Here is a 21,120-nt window from a genome sequence, read left to right as displayed (position 1 = left end):
TCATCATGATCATGGCTGATCACCCAACTCAATAGCCTAATCTTGCTTTCTCCCCATAACCTTTGATCCCATTCGCCCCAAGTGCTATATCTAGCCACCTCTTGAATACATTCAATGTTTTGGCATCAACTACTTCCTGTGGTAATGAATTCCACAGGCTCACCACTCGTTGGGTGAAGAAATGTCTCCTCATCTCTGTCCTAAATAGTCTACCCTGTATCCTCAGACTGTGACCCCTGGTTCTGGACACACCCACCATCGGGAACATCCTCCCTGCATCTACCCTATCTAGTCCTATTAGAATTTCATAAGTCTCTAGGAGATCCCCCCCCTCATTTGTCTGAACTCCAGCAAAAATAATCCTAACCTAGTCAATCTCTCCTCATACACCAGTTGCACCATCCCCAGAATCAGCCTGGTAAACCTTTGCTGCACTCTCTCAAGAGCAAGAACATCCTTCCTCAGAAAAGGAGACCAAAACTGCACACAATATTCTCGATGTGGCCTCACCAAGGTTCTGTATAATTGTAACAAAACATCCCTGCTCCTGTACTCGAAACCCCACGCAATGAAGGCTAACACACCATTTGCCTTCTTTACCACCTGCTGCACCTGAGCAGGGGTAAGATGCCCTGTTGGAGAGTTGGTGCAGACTCAATGGACCAAATGGCCCCCTTCTGCATTGTAGGGATTCCATGACTTACTTTCACACTAAAAATGAATTCTCGGTGACTGAGGGATCCAATGTGTGATCTACAGTTTTTGTTCCAAAAGGGATAGACAATAGTTCGAGGAGCAGGTAGGTGGAATGTCCAGGTTGCTATGCACTTCATTGGATGTCAACACTTGGCTTTGGCTTGCTCTCAGTGATGAAACAAGAGGTATTCAGCTTCTTCCCAGATGTTTTTCCTCCGCTTTGGGCGGTCTAGGGCCAGGGTTTCCCAGATGTTGGCAGGGATGTTGTACTTTTCCTGAAATAAGCGCTCTTCATGGAGCTTTGAGAAGGTAAGCGAGCCCCAGAAGGGCAGAAGAAATGCTTCAAGGGCACCCTCAAACTTCAAGTGTGCTGAAGGGAGCTTTCCCTTTGCAACATCCTCATCCACTCCTCAAATCATCCCAAACACCCTCTTTCCTTCCCAAGCACCTTTCCATGCAAGCACTGGATATGCAAAATCTGCACTTTTACCTTCTTTCTCCTTATGAAAGCTCCAAACACTATCAAGTGAAACAGCAGTTTAAGTGTTCTTAGAGTCAGAGATTCATTTATGGTACAAATGAAAGCCATCCAGCACACAGTCCATGCCAGCTCTCCATGGAGCAATTTTGTCAAACCCACTTACCCTTGTGACCCCTACAGTCCTGCGGATTTATTTCCTTCAAGTGTCCATCCAATTTTCTTTTGAAATCATTAATTGTTTCTACTTTGATCACCCTTGTAGGAAGTGTGTTCCAGGTTACTAACACTCGTCACATAAAAGCGTTTTCCTCTCATTCATCCTGCAATTCTTGCCCAAATTTGCATTCCTTAGTCATTATAGTCATTTCCTTGTCTACCTTGTGCAAGCCTGTCATAATCTTGTAGACTTCTGTCAAATCTCTCCTCAATCTCTTTTTCTCCAAGGAGAACAATATAAATTTCCCATGCTAACCTTCTAATTATAATCCCTCATTCCTGGAACTATCCCAGTCCCTCTTTGCTGCACATTCTTTAGAACTGTGCTATTAGGTTTATATTGTATCCCCCTATTCCTTCTACCAAAACACATCAGCTCACACTTCTCTACATTAAATTCCAGTTGCCTGATCATTCTGCTAGCCTATGTCATGTTGCAGGTGATTTGTACCATCCTTGCTGTTTGTCACTCCTGCAAGTTTGATATCATCGGCAAATTTAAAAATTCTACTCAAGGTCCAATTCATTTATATAAAAGAAGCACTCATCCTAGCACTGACCCTCAGGGAACAAAGGTCCACCATCCTCCAGATGAAAAATAACCATTCACCACCACTAGGTTTCCTGGGCCACAATAGATTATTTTTATCCAGTTCCTATTGAATAGTTTGGGACTTTATTCCCTGGAACGTAGAAGAATGAGGGGAGATTTGATAGAGGTGTATAAGATTTTGATGGGTATAGATAGAGTGAATGCAAGCAGGCTTTTTCCACTGAGGCTAGGGGAGCAAAAAACCAGGGGGCATGGGTTGGGGGTGAAAGGAGAAAAGTTTAAAGGGAATATTAGGGGGGGCTTCTTCACGCAGAGAGTGGTGGGAGTGTGGAATGAGCTGCCGGATAAAGTGGTAAATGCGGGGTCACTTTTAACATTTAAGAAAAACTTGGACGGGTTCATGGATGAGAGGGGTATGGAGGGATGTGGTCCAAGTGCAGGCAAGTGGGACTAGGCAAAAAATGGTTCGGCACAGACAAGGAGGACCAAAAGGCCTGTTTCTGATCTGTAATTTTCTATGGTTCTAAATTTTCTATGGCTCCTAACTAATATGAAATTACTCCCTTATCTAGTACTATCCAACCATCTCTCACTTCATTCACTTTATCCCTCTTTTCTACTTCTATTCCACGAGCCTCAATTTTGTTAATCAGTCTTTTATATGGTACTTTGCTGAACACTTGCTAAAAATCCATATTGACAACATCTACAGTATTCAGGGATGATGTTTTCTCTGGTTGGGGGTCTAGAACAAGGTGTTATGGATATGGGGAGAAACTTCTTCACTCAGTGTGTTGAACCTGTGGAATTCTTACCTCAGAAGGCTGTGGAGGCCAAGTCTTTGGATATATTTAAAAATGATGCTACCAGGACTTGATGGATTGAGTTATAAGGAGAGGCTGAATAGACTGGGACTTTTTTCTCTGGAGCGTAGGAGGCTGAGGAGTGACCTTATAGAGGTCTATAAAATAATGAGGGGCAATAATGAGGTAGATAGTCAATATCTTTTCCCAAAGGTAGGGGAGTCTAAAACTAGAGGTTTAAGGTGAGAGGGGAGAGATACAAAAGTGTCCGGAGGGGCAATTTTTTCACACAGAGGGTGGTGTGTGTCTGGAACAAGCTGCCAGAGGTAGTAGTAGAGGCGGGTACAATTTTATCTTTTAAAAAGCATTTAGATAGTTACATGGGCGGCACGGTAGCACAGTGGTTAGCACTGCTGCTTCTCAGCTCCAGGGTCCCGGGTTCGATTCCCGGCTCGGGTCACTGTCTGTGTGGAGTTTGCACATTCTCCTCGTGTCTGCGTGGGTTTCCTCTGGGTGCTCCGGTTTCCTCCCACAGTCCAAAGATGTGCGGGTTAGGTTGATTGGCCAGGTTAAACAATTGCCCCTTAGAGTCCTGGGATGTGTAGGTTAGAGGGATTAGCGGGGAAAATATGTGGGGGTAGGGCCTGGGTGGGATTGTGGTCGGTGCAGACTCGATGGGCCGAATGGCCTCCTTCTGCACTGTAGGGTTTCTATGATTTCTATGGGTACGATGAGTATAGAGGGATATGGGCCAAATGCGGGCAATTGGGATTAGTTTAGAGGTTTAAAAAAAAAGGGCAGCACGGACAAGTTGGGCCGAAGGGCCTATTTCCATGCTGTAAACCTCTATGACTCTATGAAATAGATAGATTTCTAGATTCTAAAGGCATCAAGCAGTATGGGGAGAGCGCAGAATATGGTTTTGAGATTGAGGATCAGCCATGATCATATTGAATGGCAGGGCAGGCTCGAATAGCTGAATGACCTACTTCTGTTTCTACTTTTTACTCCCTTCATCAACTTTCTCTGTTACTTCATCAAAAAATTCAATCAGATCATGCATATGGCATGCTTGCCTTTATTGGTCAGGGCATTGAGTACAAGGGTCAGGATGTCATGCTGCAGCTTTATAAAACTTTGGTTAAGTCGCACTTAAGAGTATGGTGTTCAATTCTGGTCGCCACATTACAGGAAGGGTGTGGAGACTTTGGAGAGGGAGCAGAAGAGCTTTAACAGGATACTGCCAGGATTAAAGGGTATGAGTGGTAAGGAGAGGCTGGAAAATTAGGATTGTTTTCTCTGGAGAGGCGGAGGCTGTGGGGAGACCTGATAGAAGTCAATAAAATTATAAGAGGTATAGATAGGGTTGACAGTCAGAATCTTTTTCCCAGAGTTGAAATGTCTAATACTAAGGGGCCTGCACTTAAGGTGAGAGAGAAAAAGTTCAAAGGAGATGTGAGGGACATTGTAGCAGGCTAAGGATGTGGGCATGGGAGCAGGATCGTGTGTTAAAATGGCAAGCAACCGTTCCAGTAAGCTCAACGCAAACTGAAGGAACATAATCTCATCTTCCGGCTAGGCACTTTACAGCCTTCCGGTCTCAACATCGAATTCAACAACTTCAGATGATTCGCTCTAACCCCACCTCGACCCCTTTGTTTCTATTCTATTTAATTTTTTACTGTTCTCTACCTTTTATTTCTTTATTGTCTTTTTTCATTTTTCTTCCTCCCCCAGTCTTTCCCCCTACTTTATCCCCCTTCCTTTATCTTTCCTCCCCCTTTTCTAAATTTTACCTCTGTCCCATCCAACAACTTCATCTGTCACAGCTTACCTTCTCATTTTAGCTTCTCTGCCATTTGGCCATTCACACCTTTTATTCTCTCTGTGGACAGCCATTAGCAGCCATTTCCCCTGGTTTCTGAGGCTATGACTCATCTTTCATTCCTTCACCCTGCAGTATAAATATCCCCCACTTTCTATGCCTTTTAGCTTTGACAAAGAGTCATCTGGACTCAAAACGTCAGCTCTTTTCTCTCCTTATAGATGTTGCCAGATCTGCTGAGATTTTCCAGCATTTTCTCTTTTGGTTTCAGATTCCAGCCTCCACAGTAATTTGTTTTTATTAAGATATAGACAGATATGGACCACGGGCAGGCAGAAGGGAATAGTTCAATTTGACATCATGGTCGGCACAACATTGTGGGCTGAAGAGCTTGTTCCTGTGCTGTACTGTTCTATGTTCTATTACTTGAGCATGATCTGCCTTTTACAAATCCGTTCTGACTATCCTTAATCATCATGAGATCATGGAATCCCCAGGGGAGGCCATTCGGCCCATCAAGTCTGCACCAACCACAGTCCCACCCAGGACCTATCCACGTAACCGTGCATATTTACCATTGCTAGTCCCCCGACACTAAGGGACAATTTAGGATGGCAAATCAACCTAACCTGCACATCTTCAGGGTGAGAGAGGAAACACGGGGAGAATGTGCAAACTCCACACAGACAGTGATCCGAGGCCGGAATCGAACCCAGGTCCCTGGTGCTCTAAGGCAGCAGTGCTAACCACTGTGCCACCCATAGTTAACTCAAACCTCTCCAAGTGCCCCCAATTATTGTTTCCAAAACCATATCCATTATTGATGTTAAATTACTTGGCTGGTGGTTGCTGGACTGCCCTTACACTCTTTCTTGAATAAGGATGTTACATTTGCCATTTGTACATCTCTCATGTCTAGGAAAGATAGAAAGATTATGCAAGCCCTACTGTTTTCTCCACCCCTATTTCTTTCAGCAATCTTTTCTAACACTTTATATCCTTGAATATTAAGCACCCAGATCTCATTATTCTCAATCCACATTTACATTATTGCCACTAAATTATATTCCCACACAACTATTTGTGCTCGTAACTCACCAAGCTTATTCACCACTCTATATGTATTTACATGCATCATTATAATCCTTTCTTTGCATTCCCCATTGTCCTTCTTAGTCTGCTCCTATCTAATATAGAATTACTCCCTTCCCCATTGCTGCCCAATCTTCTCTCACTTCATGCACCTTCAATCTATACTATATTTGCTGCTAACAATATAGTCTGCTCCACTTTGGGGAAATAAAACGCAGATTGGGTAACCCACCTTGCAGAATATCTCTATTTAGTCCACAAGCGTGACCTCAAAGTTCTGGTTGCCTCCTTTTAATTCTCCGTCTCCCTCTCACACAAACCTCTTTATCCTTTGAATTCTGCAGTGTTCCAATGAAGCTCAACGCAAGCTCAAGGAACATCTCATCCTCCAACTTCAACAATTTTTAGACATCTCTGTCCCAATTGTATTCCTTTTTCTCTGCAGGTTTTGGTTTTAGGACAATAGCTGTTTAATATTCTTCCTCTAGACATATCTTTTGTTTCTTTACTGTCCCCAAGTTAAGCAGTTGGGTCCAATGGTCTTTCATCAAAATTCAAACAGCTTCCGAAGATCACTGACCGAAACATAAACTCTTTTTCTCTCTCTCTCTCCACAATATTCCCAGACCTGCTGTTGCTTTACAATAATTTCTATTTTTATTTCTTCAGGTCACTGCTTTCTTAGTCTAACACAACTCTGACAAAGTGGCTAGAAAACTGCCTTGACCCCCCAACTCGAGCTTCAATTCTGTTTTGCATACTAACGCTATCTGCTTGTTCAATTTAGACTTTCGAAGTCTTGAGAATTAGAAAAAGATGCTGCTCCTTATTATGTAAAAGAGACTGTAATGTCATTGGTCTAAATAAGCAAATCCATTAGGTAACAGCTTCCATTAAGCCTACAGGCGCAGGAAGTATCAAGAAGATGCTGAAGTTTATTCACTCCATTTCACAAAGGGTCCTTCCCCCAGGTAGTAGAGGGCAAGGAGAATGCATTGACAGCAAGCACATTAACAGGTCAACTACAGCAGAGATAGCATTAAGTAGCAGTAAAGTGTACTGGGAGTAGGTTTCACTGAATATGACCACCCCAGCACTGGCTCAGTTTTTACTGCAATGGAAAGGACTTTGATTTTCCATCTATGGTAGAGGAGTTAAGAAAGCTCAGGGATTTATCCCAGAAATGGGAGAGGAAGAGCTATGAGATTGGCTATGAGATTGTTTGAAATTTAGTGTATTGAAGTATGTACTTCATGTACTAAGGTTTGGATTTTCAGCAGTTAGAGGACTTAGATTTTTAGCATATTTTGGTGTTTGCATTATTGATGCACAGGGGGCTGTATTTCTTAGATGTTCAGAAAAGTTGTAAACATTTTATTGGAAAAGAAAGCAACTGTACTATTTGTAGTGGATAATCCTGCTTACCACAAACTATTTTAATCAGTCCACACATGACTGTTTTATGCAGATTGGATATCTCTGGCCAGATGCATGCTCTAGCAAGAGAGAGAGGTTGCCTGGTGAATTCCTTACAGACGTCTTCAAAAGCAGTTATTACTAGGAACCAGAAAATGATTGCTGAAACAGTCTCGTTTTGCTTCAATCGTCCAAAATAAAGCAACAATGTGATTTCTCTTAAATGAGGAAATCCATCATGAAATCTGAGAATTTACATTTATTTAGGGTTAAGTAAAATAGATGGTACACTAACGTTTGCATATTTCAGTTACTAACTTTTTGTGAATTTCGGAAACTTACATTTGGTGTCACTTGATATTCGATGTAACTCTTCAATCCATACAGCTTGGATCCCTTTTTTGGGTCAGCCACCACACAACTCAGTGAGGAAGTGGGATATTCCCAAACTGGACCAAGTTCTCCCTTCTAGAAGAAGAAAACATTTGAATTTATGTTCCTAAACCTTATTCAAATATAGGTTTATGCTAAAGACAACGTAATAATTTTAAACCACTAAAATGTACGAGTTGTGGCTAGGTGAGTTGTTAATTTTTAAAATCTCAAACGCAGCCCCAACCTACCTCCAAATCCCCACTGCTCCATTATTCAGAGATCATAGCAACCCTACAATGCAGAAGCAGGCCATTCAGCCCATCGAGCCTGCACCAACAACAATCCCACCCCAGGCCCTCTCCCCACAACACCACACATTTACCCCGCTAATCCCTCTAATCTACACATCCCGGGACACTAAGGGGCAACTTAGCATGGCCAATCCACCTAACCCACACATCTTTGGACTGTGGGAGAAAACCAGAGCACCCGGAGGAAATCCATGCAGACACGGGGAGAATGTGCAAACTCCACACAGACAGTGACCAAAGCCAGGAATCGAACCAAAGTCCCTGGCGCTGTGAGGCAGCAGTGCTAACCACTGTGCCAGCGTGCCGCCCTGAAATGAGCAAGGAAAAGGGCAGTCAGCCTGTTCCCAGGTGGCAGGTTGGTATTTGAAAGAGATCAAATCCAAGCTTGCCTTCTTACCTTGGATCCAACCTTTCCCTCCTCATACAAAGACCCCATCTTGTATTTGGGGCTCATTTACACTTGCTAGAAACAACATGCATTCATATGAAAGGATGCATTCTTTGCAAACAAAAGGAATATGTTCAAGCCTTGAGCCTTTTTTGAGTTATCCAGAAGCATGGGGAACTTATATTTCCCATTTGCTTTCTCCAAAGCAATGCCTCAGCCAGAGTTGGCTTGCCAACCAATCAGAACCCTTTCTCTCCTGTAGTAAATTGATGAGATTGTTTGAAATTTGTCATTTTTGCATTTGTCCAAGATGGGTGCAAGATAAAAAACCTCAGCAACATGTCTCTCTTTTCAGCGATATTCAAGTTTTGTATCACCAAGCAACTGTGGTTATTTGATAGATATGGGATAAAAGGATATGGAGCCAAGACACCTGGATGGGGTTAATATTATCTGAATGGCAGAACAGGGTTCAGGAGATGATTGACTAATTCCTGTTCCTACATTCAATACTTCATGGATCAGAAATAGTTGGCAGGGTAGGTGCGTAAAGTGTACAGTCATTGATTTCAAGAACCAATAAACCAATTTCCAAACACAACTGGTTTGCAATGTTTTGTTTTTCTTTTCCTTCTTATTCTTTTGTCTATTTTTCCATTAATCCACTCATTCTTATGATCTCAAGGGAGACTTGTAACTTTTAAAAAGAAATTCAAACTCTGTCATTAACTCAAAGAATTAAACTACACAATCTTCTTGTTTTAAAACTTTTACTATACAAGGCTCTAAAAATGCAAATACTACTAATTTAACACTATAAATTTATACTTTAAACCTGGAAATCACAACAGACCACATTCCATTCTACTTTTATTTCCACCCAAAAATTCCCTATACTTCACAGGATTTGCTGATTCCTGGGACCAAACCAAGGTGTGTCACAGCTCTCAGGAAATCATCAATTCTCTTCAGTGTTCCTGCTATTCTTCAAGTATTAGATTTTGTGGAGTCTATCCACTAACATGCGTTTAGGCTAACTATCTTAAGCATCTCATAATTGTTAACACACCCAGCTCAAGTATTTATTCTTTCACGTGATGTGGGCGTCAATGATAAGGCCAGCATTTGTCGAGCATCCCCAAGTGACCTTGATTTGAATGGTTTGCTAGGCCATTTCATAGGGCAGTGAAGAGTCAACACAGATCAGGTAAGGAAGGCAGATTTCCTTCTCAAAAGGACATGAGTGAACTGGATGGGTTTTTTACATCAATCAACAATTTAACGGTTATTATTACTGAAACTAACTTTCAGTTCCAGATTTTGTTGATCGAATTTAAATTGCACTAGCTGCTATGGTGGGATCTGAACCCAAATCCTCAGAGCATTAGCCTGGGCCTCAGGACTAGTCCAGCGATATATGGGCTTTACTTCACTCCTCCTTAGTGAGTTCACATCATAAAATATCTTTGCTATCTGATTGTCCTTTGTTTTTAATATACAGCTCCTGGCAGATTTTACTCTCGGCTATTCAAAGCTGCTTCCAGACTCCAACTGGAAATGCTGGCAGCTTTCTCTCTCTGCCAAGCTGTTCCAGTTCCAGATGTAAACAGCCTGTTTTCCTTGAACAATCAAACAAATGGGTAATTCCCCGCAACATGGCACACCTGGGATGTCCCAGAGAGAGATTTCAACAAATTAATTTCACTTTCTAAAACATACCCCATAAAAAAAAATTGAGGTTTGAAAATCAGAGGCCTGTGAATGATGCAAATGTCATGAGAAAGGAAGCCAATAAACTGAAGCTGATGGGCTTCACTCTAGAAAAATACGAAAAGAGAGTGTGGATTCTCACTAGAAAGGATAGCGGAGGAAGAAGAATTTTGAATTGAGGATTATGAGGGCATGAGTGTGAGATAGCTGGAGACCACTTGATGTGGCTCCAACAACAGGAAGGGCTCATTTAACTATAACAACTAAAGATCTGTCAAAAGATATGCACAGATCTACTCTCTTCTCCCTGGCTCCAACTGGGGTCCTCTCAGTCCCAGGACTCGCACCCTCACTCCCAACTAGCCTGGCTTCCCATGCCTCTGCTCTGTTGGGTCCAGCTTGATCACATGGCCTGCGAAGGGTCACCCCTGAAACAGGCCACGATAGCGCACTCCTTACCCCCTCTAACTCTTGAGACCATCTATGAGCGAAAACAAAAGAGAAACACCATTATACATAGGCATATTGACACAATATCACATTTAGGGACACCAATGAAAAGGTTCATTCACAAAGTCAGTCAGTCTGGAGACATCCGGGCTCTGGCACAATGCCGCAACTCTATACAGGGTCCTTCAATGACCAAATGAATCCGTTCCTGCAGAAGCAAAAGGCAAACTCATCAGCTCAGGGTCGACATCCTCCCCAGTGGTTGCTTCCTCCTTGGCTACAGAAGCCGATGGCTGCCTTAGCTCCACAACAGCCACAGGGTATCCCTGGTTCCATAGCTGGTACACGAGCTGCAGCGGGACACAGCTGTTGGTCCCCTGGATCAGGCCCAGCTCTCTTCCTCAAATGATCCACATTTTTTCACACGGTGACCTTGTACCTCCAATACGTACAAAACTGGCCCCATTCTCTCTTCAAATTCTTCCTGGCGCCAAGGCCGTTCCGCCACCAAAGTTTCTCACCATGAGTATGCGTTGGGTTATATAACAACAAGAAACTTGCCAAGTGTAAAGTTAGTGGCCTCTGAGCTTGCATCTTCATAGAAGCTTTAAATGTTTGTAGGGTTCACTCTGCCAAGCCATTCAAGGCTGGGTGGTAAGGGGTTGACAAACCAACAGAACTTCTCAGCTGTAAATGCTGTGCCATTGTTGGACACTAAGACCTCATTAGCTGGAGATCTAGCCATTTGGATGTGCATCAACCACGGTGAGGACCATATGTCCCACGAACAGTCCAATAAAGTCTATGTGCAAACACGACCATAGCTGGTCTGGCCACTCCTATGGATGCATATTTGGTGGAGACAATGACTGCTGGGTTTGACAACTCGGACACTGACTGACCATTCTTTCAATCTCCTTTTTGATGCCAGGCCATCAGACATAGCTTTGGGCCAGTGTCTTCATCCTGCTCTGCCCAGGATGTGTATCATGCACCTCCTGCAGTAAAGGCTGTCGCCCCTGAAGTAGCACTATAACACGAACCCCCACCCACAATAGCACACCATCTCTATCCTATGCTATAGATAGGGTCGGATTTGCTCCAACTTGTCATAGTGTCAACTTTGAAGAGCAATGGATCCCATTGGGTTTTATATTGGTAGCTGAGACCAGCAATGTCTCTAAAAGGTGCATTGCCAACACTATTTCTTGAGGCAGAGGTGGTGAGGGTATAGTCTGCGGCAGAGGGAGGAGGCTGAATGCATCCACATTTGAAATTTGCGTCCCGGGACTATGCTGGAAGGAGTAGCTGTACCTGCCAACAGTAAGGCCAATCTCTGTACCTTTGCAGAAGCGATCAGCTTCTGCTCTCAGAATAATCCTAACAGAGGCTTGTGGTCTAATACAATGGTGAAGTGTATCTCATATACATATTGATGAAACTTCTTCACAGCATAGATTACCGCAAGACTCTCCTTGTCAATTTGAGAATATTTCTTCTCAGCATCGGATAAGGTTCTTGATGCGAATGCGATTGGCCTCTCTATTCTGTCTGGTATCTTGGGGGAAAGGAATGTTCCCACTCCATGTGGCGATGCATCATAGGTAACTACCAATTGTTTGGTTGGATCAAAATGTGTGAGTAGTGTTGATGACTGCAAGGCTTGCTTTACTTTTGCAAATGCTTCTTTTTGTGCCTCTCCTCATTTCAACCGCTGATATTTCTTCAGGAGCTGGTATCATAAGGCCAGGGTCGTGGACACATTCTGCAAGAATCTCCTGTAATAATTTACCACCCCGAGAAAAGATTTCAACTCCATCACATTCCTAGGCTGTGGTATTTCTTTGATAGCGTTCATCTTGTCCTCGAGGGGATGCAAACTTGGCATCTACCTTGAAACCAAGGTATGTAATCTCATCCATTTGAAATGTACATTTCTCATGTTTTAAACGGATGGCCACTTCTTTAAACCTTTTTAAGACCTCTTACAGGTCTGTCCCGTGCTCCTCGGGGGATGAAAACTAGGACATCATCCAAACATGCCACCACTTTGCGGATTCCCTGCAACATGCTTTCTATAGTGCACTGGAAGATGGCACAAGCCGATGAGACTCCAAATAGTAGACAAGTATACTGATATAAACCTTTGTGGGTGGTAATGGTGACCAACTTTTGGGAGTCTTCATCCAGCTCCTGGTATACATAACTAAGATCTAACTTAAAGGCCTCCTGCTAATTTTGCATACAGGTCCTCTATCCTCAGAATACAAAGAACAAAGAACAGTACAGCACAGGAAACAGGCCCTTCAGCCCTCCAAGCCGTGCCGCTCATTGGTCCAACTAGACCAATCGTTTGTATCCCTCCATTCCCAGACTGCTCATGTGACTATCCAGGTAAGTCTTAAACGATGTCAGCGTGTCTGCCTCCACCACCCTACTTGGCAGCGCATTCCAGGCCCCCACCACTCTCTGCGTAAAAAACGTCCCTCTGATATCTGAGTTATACATCGCCCCTCTCACCTTGAGCCCGTGACCCCTCGTGATCGTCACCTCCGACCTGGGAAAGAGCTTCCCACTGTTCACCCTTCATAATTTTGTACACCTCTATTAGGTCTCCCCTCATTCTCCATCTTTCCAGGGAGAACAAGCCCAGTTTACCCAATCTCTCCTCATAGCCAAGACCCTCCATACCAGGCAATATCCTGGTAAACCTTCTCTGCACTCTCTCTAAAGCCTCCACGTCCTTCTGGTAGTGCGGCGACCAGAACTGGACGCAGTACTCCAAATGTGGCCTAACCAGCGTTCTATACAGCTGCAACATCAGACTCCAGCTTTTATACTCTATACCCCATCCTATAAAGGCAAGCATACCATATGCCTTCTTCACCACTTTCTCCACCTGTGCTGCCACCTTCAAGGATTTGTGGACTTGCACACCTAGGTCCCTCTGTGTTTCTATACTCTTGATGGCTCTGCCATTTATTGTATAACTCCCCCGTACATTAGTTCTTCCAAAATGCATCACTTCGCATTTATCTGGATTAAATTCCATCTGCCATTTCTCCGCCCAATTTTCCAGCCTATCTATATCCTGCTGTATTGTCCGACAATGTTCATCGCTATCTGCAAGTCCAGCAATCTTCGTGTCATCCGCAAACTTGCTGATAACACCAATTACACCTTCTTCCAAATCATTTATATATATCACAAATAGCAGAGGTCCCAGTACAGAGCCCTGCGGAACACCACTGGTCACAGACCTCCAGCCGGAAAAGGACCTTTCGACTGCTACCCTCTGTCTCCTGTGGCCAAGCCAGTTTTCTACCCATCTAGCCACCTCTCCTTGTATCCCATGAGCCTTAACCTTCTTAACCAACCTGCCATGAGGGACTTTGTCAAATGCCTTACTGAAATCCATATAGATAACATCCACGGCCCTTCCTTCGTCAACCGTTTTTGTCACTTCCTCAAAAAACTCCACCAAATTTGTAAGGCACGACCTCCCTCTTACAAAACCATGCTGTCTGTCACTAATGAGATTGTTCCGTTCTAAATGCGCGTACATCCTGTCTCTAAGAATCCTCTCCAACAACTTCCCTACCACGGACGTCAAGCTCACTGGCCTATAATTACCCGGGTTATCCCTGCTACCCTTCTTAAATAACGGTACCACATTCGCTATCCTCCAATCCTCAGGGACCTCACCTGTGTCCAATGAAGAGACAAAGATTTCCGTCAGAGGCCCAGCAATTACATCTCTTGTCTCCCCGAGTAGTCTAGGATAGATGCCATCAGGCCCTGGGGATGTCAGTTTTAATGTTACCTAAAAAACCTAACACTTCCTCCCTTGTAATGGAGATTCTCTCCAACGGGTCAACACCTCCCTCTGAGACACTCCCAGTCAACAAGTCCCTCTCCTTTGTGAATACCGATGCAAAGTATTCATTTAGGATCTCCCCTATTCCCTTGGGTTCTAAGCATAATTCCCCTCCTTTGTCCCCGAGAGGTCCGACTTTTTCCCTGACAACTCTTTTGTTCCTAACATATGAATAAAATGCCTTAGGATTCTCCTTAATCCTGTGATCATCTAACTGGGCGCCTCAGTTCACAGTTAACTTCTGGTCTCCACAGATTTTCAGTGCAATCTGGCTACAAAATAGGGACTATGGATACAGCTCATTCAGAAAATTGCATTGGTTTTATGACACCCAAGTCTTCCAATTTTAACTCCACTTCCACTTTATGCTGAAGTGCATCAGGCACTCGGCGAGCTCGGAAGAATTTTGGAGTAGCTTCAGGGTTCAAGTAAATTTTGGCTTCAGCCCCTTTTATTCGGTCCAGATCGTTCTGAAAAACTTCCGAGGAGCTCTTAAAAATCTCAGCCAGTCCAATTTTATCTGTTTCAACCAGTTTCAACCCATGGGACAAGGTCTGTGACTCTCAATCGCCAGAACCAGTAATTGTATTGGTGTCCTTATTATCTTCAGCATCTCTCCCGTATAGGCTGATAAAATGGCCTTGGAACGACTCAACCTCAAGGGTTGCAGATCTTTCTGGAGGCATCTGAATGCTTGTCCGCTTATGACAGTGACCATGGATCCACCGTCGATCTCCATCTTCAGAAGTCTGCCATTAACCATCAGGACTATCTCAATAGATGGTACCCTGTTAAGTTGGACCTGGTTTAAGTTACAAGTTGTTGGGTTCCTCAGGAGGGTGGTTTAACAATAATTTTGTTTTGTGTGTTCTGTCCTGCCTGCTTTGCTCTGCACCAAGCCTACAAATGACCCTTTTCCTTGCAACAAAAACATGTATCATTTTTGCAGTGGCACGTCTCCTGGGAGAACTCTCCCCCACACAGAAAACATGCTTCCATCCCTAGTGCTGTGCTATCCCTTATTGGATTCTGCTGCATTCTCACTTGGGCTGTTCTTTGCAGCAGCCACTTCCTGCCACATTGGTTTACCTTGTTGGGCACGCCCTGTAATTCATTCATGCCTTGCTCAGCGCATTCAATTGCCTGGGCCATCTCTACGGCATTTTCCAGAGACTTTAGTCTCAGCCAGTAGCTTTTTTTGTATTGAGGCTGTTGAGGCCACAGACCAAAGAGTCTCTTAACATCTCCCCCAAAGCTGGGCTAAGTTTGCAGTGTTCTGCTAAACAGTCTAGCCATGAACCCAGAGACCATCACCCCGATTTCTTCACAGTAGAATGAAACTTATACCTCATCATGAAGTTTGATGTCAGCGGTTAAAATGGTCTTTGACCAGTCCCACTATTTGATGGAAAAACTTCATGCCTGGAGCTTCAGGTGATGTTAGGCTCCTCACCAGGATTTTACTTTTGGCCTCACATTGAAGTAGTATCACCTTCTGCTTTTTCTTTGCTGTGATTTTGTTATCCACAAAGAAATAACACAAACTTTTAATATATTGCCGCCAGCTCTCTACATCTGGGTCAAACTGCTCTATTGTCCTGATTAAAGGCATCTTAAAGGCACCTGTACCTTTTCCTTCTCGGCTTTGAAGATCACTTTCCTCACCATCTAACCGCGTGTTGTGATCTCCTGATGACTGATGTCATTTTTCCTCATTGCCAGAGTGATAACTGGATAGGACTCATTGTGGCTCTGACAACAAGAAGGGCTTATTATACTCTAATAACTATTTGCGCTGTAAGGGTCTGACAGAACATATCCACAGATCTACTCTCTTCTCCTCTCTGGCTCCAACTAAGGTTCTTTCAGTCTCAGAACACACTCCTGATTGGCCAGGCTTGCCGCACTTCCATTCCATAGTGTTATGCCCGATCATGTGGCCCTCAAAGGATCGTCCCCTTAAAGGGGCAACATTACCACAGAGTGCTTCGTTGCACTGTATACTGATCTAGAGACTGTATCATTTCATAGATTCATAGAGTGCCTACAGTGCAGAAGGAGGCCATTCAGCCCATCGAGCCTGAACCAACAACAAGGCCCAGGCCCTATCCTTTTAACCCCATGTATTTACCCTGCTAATCCCCCTGACACTAAGGGGAAATTTAGCATGACCAATCCACCTAGCCCGCACATCTTTGGAGTGTGGGAGGAAACTCATGCAGACACGGGGAGAATGCGCAAACTCCACACAGTCACCCGAGGCCGGAATTAAACCTGGGTCCCTAAGAGCTGTTAGCCAGCAGTGCTAACCACTGTACCACCACGCTTCTTAAAAACAGAATTAATATTTGTAACAAATGAATATAAAAGGATAATAGAAGAATGCCCATGAGTTCAAAGTAATAGTAAACTCACTGGAAAAGTAAAGGACAATTGAAAGACAATTATGCTCTGCATGCCTTAAGGAGAGGATAACCTTCATAAGCAGAAAGATGCGACTTTGTCCATGCCCACACTGACCTCTCTGCCCACCACCTCCTTCACTGTTCTAATTAAGAAGTTCCATGCAAGCCCAAGGAACAGCACCTCAATTTTTGATCAGGCACTTTACAGCATTCTGGATTCAAATTGAGATTACAGATTATAACTTCTCCCGTTTTTTCAGAAAGCAGTTGCTGGTAATAATTCTGACTTTTGTCATTTCCAGTTCCTTTAAACACATTTTTTATTTATTCTGTTTCCATAGAATAGAATAAGAGAATATACACCATGCAAAAGGTGGCCATTTGGCCCACAGAGTCTGTACCGACTCTCTGATAGTGTATTTTGCCCATGCCCTCTCCCCCACCCTATCCCTATAAACCCACACATTGACAATGGCTAATCCATCTAACTTACACATCTTGGGACACCAAGGGTCAATTTAGCATGGCCAATCCACCTAACCAGCAGTGCCAGTATGTACAGCATCAGCCCTTCCCCAGGATTGGAGGAAATCCAATCTATCCATCACCACCACCCCCCTCCCCCACCGTACATGACGGACATGCTTTGGGGAGCCAAGTGACAAGCTAAATGCTGTAGAATTCTCAGCCTTTGACCTGCTCTTTTAGCCAGGGCTTTATGCGGCTGGTCCAGTTGTTTCTGGTCAACGGTAAACCCAAGATGTGCTTGATGGAAGAATCAGCAATGGTCATGTCAATGAATGTCATGGGGAGATAGTCAGATTATCTCTTTTTGGAGATGAATATTGCCTGGTATTCGTGTGGCACTGTTGAGGTCTTGATGTATGCAGACACAAACTACTTCAGTATGAGAGGTTGCGAATGATACTGAACACTGCATTTATGAGCGAGCACTCTGAATTGCGACTTCTGATGGAGGGAAGGTCATTCATGAAGCAGCGCTAAGTGGCTGTGCCGAGGACACTACCCTGAGGAATTCCTGCAGCAACGTTCTGGGGAAGAGATGACTGACTTCCAACAACCACAATCATCATCCTTCATCCTAGGTTATGACTCCAAGCAGTGGACAGTTTTCCTCGATTCATAGAGATCAGTTTTGTTAGAGCTTCTTGATGACACACACAATAAAATGCTGCCTTGATGTCAAGGGCAGTTATTCTCAATTCATCTTTGAAATCAGCTCTTATGTCTATGTTTAAACCAAGACTATAATGTGATCAGGAGCCATGTGACCCTGGCAAAATTCTAACGGAATATCAGTGAGCGGGATTTTGCTATGCAATAGCATTATCACAACAAGGGCAGCACGGTGGCACAGTGCTTAGCACTGCTGCCTCACAGCACCAGGGATCCGGATTGGATCCTTAGGTCACTGTCTGTGCGGACTCTGCACGTTCTCCCAGTGTCTGCATGGATTTTCTCCAAGTGCTCCGGTTTCCTCCCATAGTCTAAAAGACCTGCAGGTTAGGTGCATTGACCATTTTAAATTCTCCCTCAGTATACCTGAACAGATGCTCAAGTGTGGCGACTAGGAAATTTTCACAGTAATTTCATTGCAGTGTTGATGCAAGCTTACTTGTGACACCAATAAATAAACTCAAAAACTTAATAAATAAATTTAAACTTTCATTACTTGTTGATGATTGAGAGTTAATGATGGGGGATATTGGCCAGATTTAATTTGTCCTACTTTTTTCCATACTGTCTTTTAGATGTCAGTGTTGTAGCTTCTGATCTCCATAGAGACCGATAACATTCAAGCAGAAATTCAAACCTGCCATTAGCAGCTGAAAGAATGACACGTCAAGCTTTCATAAATTAAAATTTTTACTGTAACAAATGACTAAAAATACTATTTCATAGGAAACTTATGCATTAAACTACAGCATGAAAAAATTCTCTCAATACGGTTATACTTACATTGTCCCTTAAGTGGACACTTCGTCCTCCGGGAACCAGTCTAAAATTGTTCTCAGTTCCTGACGGATTACTTCCTTTTCACAATCCATGCTGGGTAACTTTTAATCCCAGGACTGTCTGTCACTGTGAGGGTTATGCGGTAGGTCACTTCCTCGAGTGTCAAGCTAGGTGAATCTATCCACATCCTTGAAATCCCACAAACTCTGTCTTTAACCTGAGCACACAATCCTATCCACTTTGAGTAATGACTCATAGCATTTTCTCTGCTGAAGGTACACGCCTGGCTGCTTCTATCTCTTGCTCTCTATCCCTCAGATGCTGCAGACCATACAATATGTAACTACAAAATACCAGCTGAGACATTTATGAGTAGTTATGGAAGCTTGTAACCTAATCTCAAAAAATGCTCTTTCTGACCTCTTCCACGTGGCAACAGAAAATTAGCTTTGTATCCAAGTATAAATGCTGATTAGTTATCTTTGATCTCAACTTATTTTCATCCTAAAACTAAATGGATAGTTTACAGCAGTACTATCTCCAACTCAACACCTATAACACCTTTGAGATTTTGAGAAATTAATAATCTATCCATGATATATTCAGAGATGGTCTCCAAGTGTAAATACCTTGTATCTTCCTCGAAGAAAAACAATCCAAGTCTTCCTTTGATCTCTTACAATCAACCAACCAAGTTTACTGTCAGGCAACTTACAGAACTGGTCACATGATCCCTTTCATTTACCCTAAATTTAAAGATGCATACCCAAAATATCTTAATCCTATAAAGCTCATAATTGTAATAAACTGTACTGGAACAGCTTGGCTAAGAGCGTGATATGCTAGTTCTGGAATAAAAGTCTTCCATATTACAGCTGGAATGTTGTCAGAGCACAAGCCTTTGTTGTATCAAGTATCCTCAGCCATTCATTTGTCACGTGGAGTGAATCAAATTGGCTGAAAACTGATATGCTGGGATCTTCAGGAGGAGACTGAGCATACTCAGCACAACTGGCTGAAGATGGTTGTAAATGTTTTAGCCATGTCTACCAAGTGCCAGTAAAACATTGGTTACGAAAATGAATGAATCAGTTTCACGTGAAAAAAGACTGTGCATTTACATTAAGCCTTTCAAAACCCCTCCAGGTGTTCCATAGTGTTTTGTACACAATGAAGGACGAAGTATTTAGATAAATGCGGGGTGATGCATTTTGTAGACTGAACCAGGGTAGGACTTACTCAGTTAATGGTAGGGCATTGGGGAGAGTTACAGAACAAAGAGATCTAAGGGTACATGTTCATAGCTCCTTGAGTCACAGGTGGACAGAGTTGTGAAGAAGGCATTCAGCATGTTTGGTTTCATTGGTCAGAACATTGAATACAGGAGTTGGGACGTCTTGTTGAAGTTGTACAAGACATTGTACAAGGGGCAGCACGGTATCACAGTGGTTAGCACTGCTGCTTCACAGCTCCAGGGACCTGGGTTCGATTCCCAGCTTGGGTCACTGTCTGTGTGGAGTTTGCACATTCTCCCCGTGTCTGCGTGGGTTTCCTCCGGGTGCTCCGGTTTCCTCCCACAGTCCAAAGATGTGCGGGTTAGGTTGATTGGCCATGCTAAAATTGCCCGTTAGTGTCCGAGGATGCATAGATTAGAGGGATTAGCGGGTAAAATATGTAGGGATATGGGGGTAGGGCCTGGGTGGGATTGTGGTCGGTGCAGACTCGATGGGCCGAATGGCCTCTTTCTGTACTGTAGGGTTTCTATGATTGGTAAGGCCACACTTGGAATACTGTGTACAGTTCTGGTGACCCTATTGTAGAAAGAATATTATTAAACTAGAAAGAGTGCAGAAAAGATTTACTAGGATGCTATCCGGACTTGATAGTTTGAGTTATAAAGGAGAGACTGGGACTTTTTTCTCTGGAGTGTAGAAGGCTGAGGGATGATCTTATAGCGGTCTATAAAATAATGAGAGGCACAGATCAGCTTGATAGTCAATATCTTTTCCCAAAGATAGGGGAGTCTAAGACTAGAGGGCATAGGTTTAAGGTGAGAGGGAGAGATACAAAAGTGTCCAGAGGGGCAATTCTTTCTCAGAGGGTGGTGAGTGTCTGGAACAAGCTGCCAGAGGTAGTAGTAGAGGCGGGTATAATTTTGTCTTTTAAAAAGCATTTAGACAGTTAAATGGGTAAAATGGGTATAGAGGGATATGGGCCAAATGTGGGCAGTTGGGATTAATTTAGGGATTTAAAAAAAAAAGGATGGCACGGACAATTTGGGCCGAAGGACCTGTTTCCATGCTGTAAACCTCTATGACTAAGTATATTAATTGCTGTAATGCAGAAAAGACAGGAACCAATCTGTATAAAGTAAGGTCCCACAAAGAGCAATATGAATTTAACCAAATAATCTGTTTTTGTCATGATGATTCTGAGATTAAATTTTAACGAGAATACTGGGGAGAATTCCCCCACTCTTCGTCAAAATAGTGACATGGAATTTTTTAGATCCACCTACGAAAGCAGTCAGCTCAATTTGATGTCT

General features: G+C 43.4%; 1 protein-coding gene across 7 annotated transcripts in view; it reads right to left on the bottom strand.

The window, feature by feature from the left end:
• Positions 1 to 21,120, bottom strand: part of snx9b (sorting nexin 9b) — a 237,976-nt gene that overhangs the window by 87,758 nt on the left and 129,098 nt on the right. For all 7 annotated transcript variants that reach the window (XR_013499657.1, XM_078229971.1, XM_078229972.1 and 4 more), the window contains one exon: positions 7,425 to 7,550. Coding sequence is in view for 6 of the 7 variants with exons in the window: in XM_078229971.1 (XP_078086097.1) it covers positions 7,425 to 7,550 (126 nt within the window). In the remaining variant the exon portion in view is untranslated. The remainder of the gene's footprint in view (positions 1 to 7,424; positions 7,551 to 21,120) is intronic.

The sequence above is a fragment of the Mustelus asterias genome, chromosome 15 (genome assembly GCF_964213995.1).
Source record: "Mustelus asterias chromosome 15, sMusAst1.hap1.1, whole genome shotgun sequence".
Taxonomy (NCBI): Eukaryota; Metazoa; Chordata; class Chondrichthyes; order Carcharhiniformes; family Triakidae; genus Mustelus; species Mustelus asterias.
The sequence above is the reverse complement of the archived record's forward strand: the minus strand, read 5'-3'. Positions and strand labels throughout refer to the sequence as shown.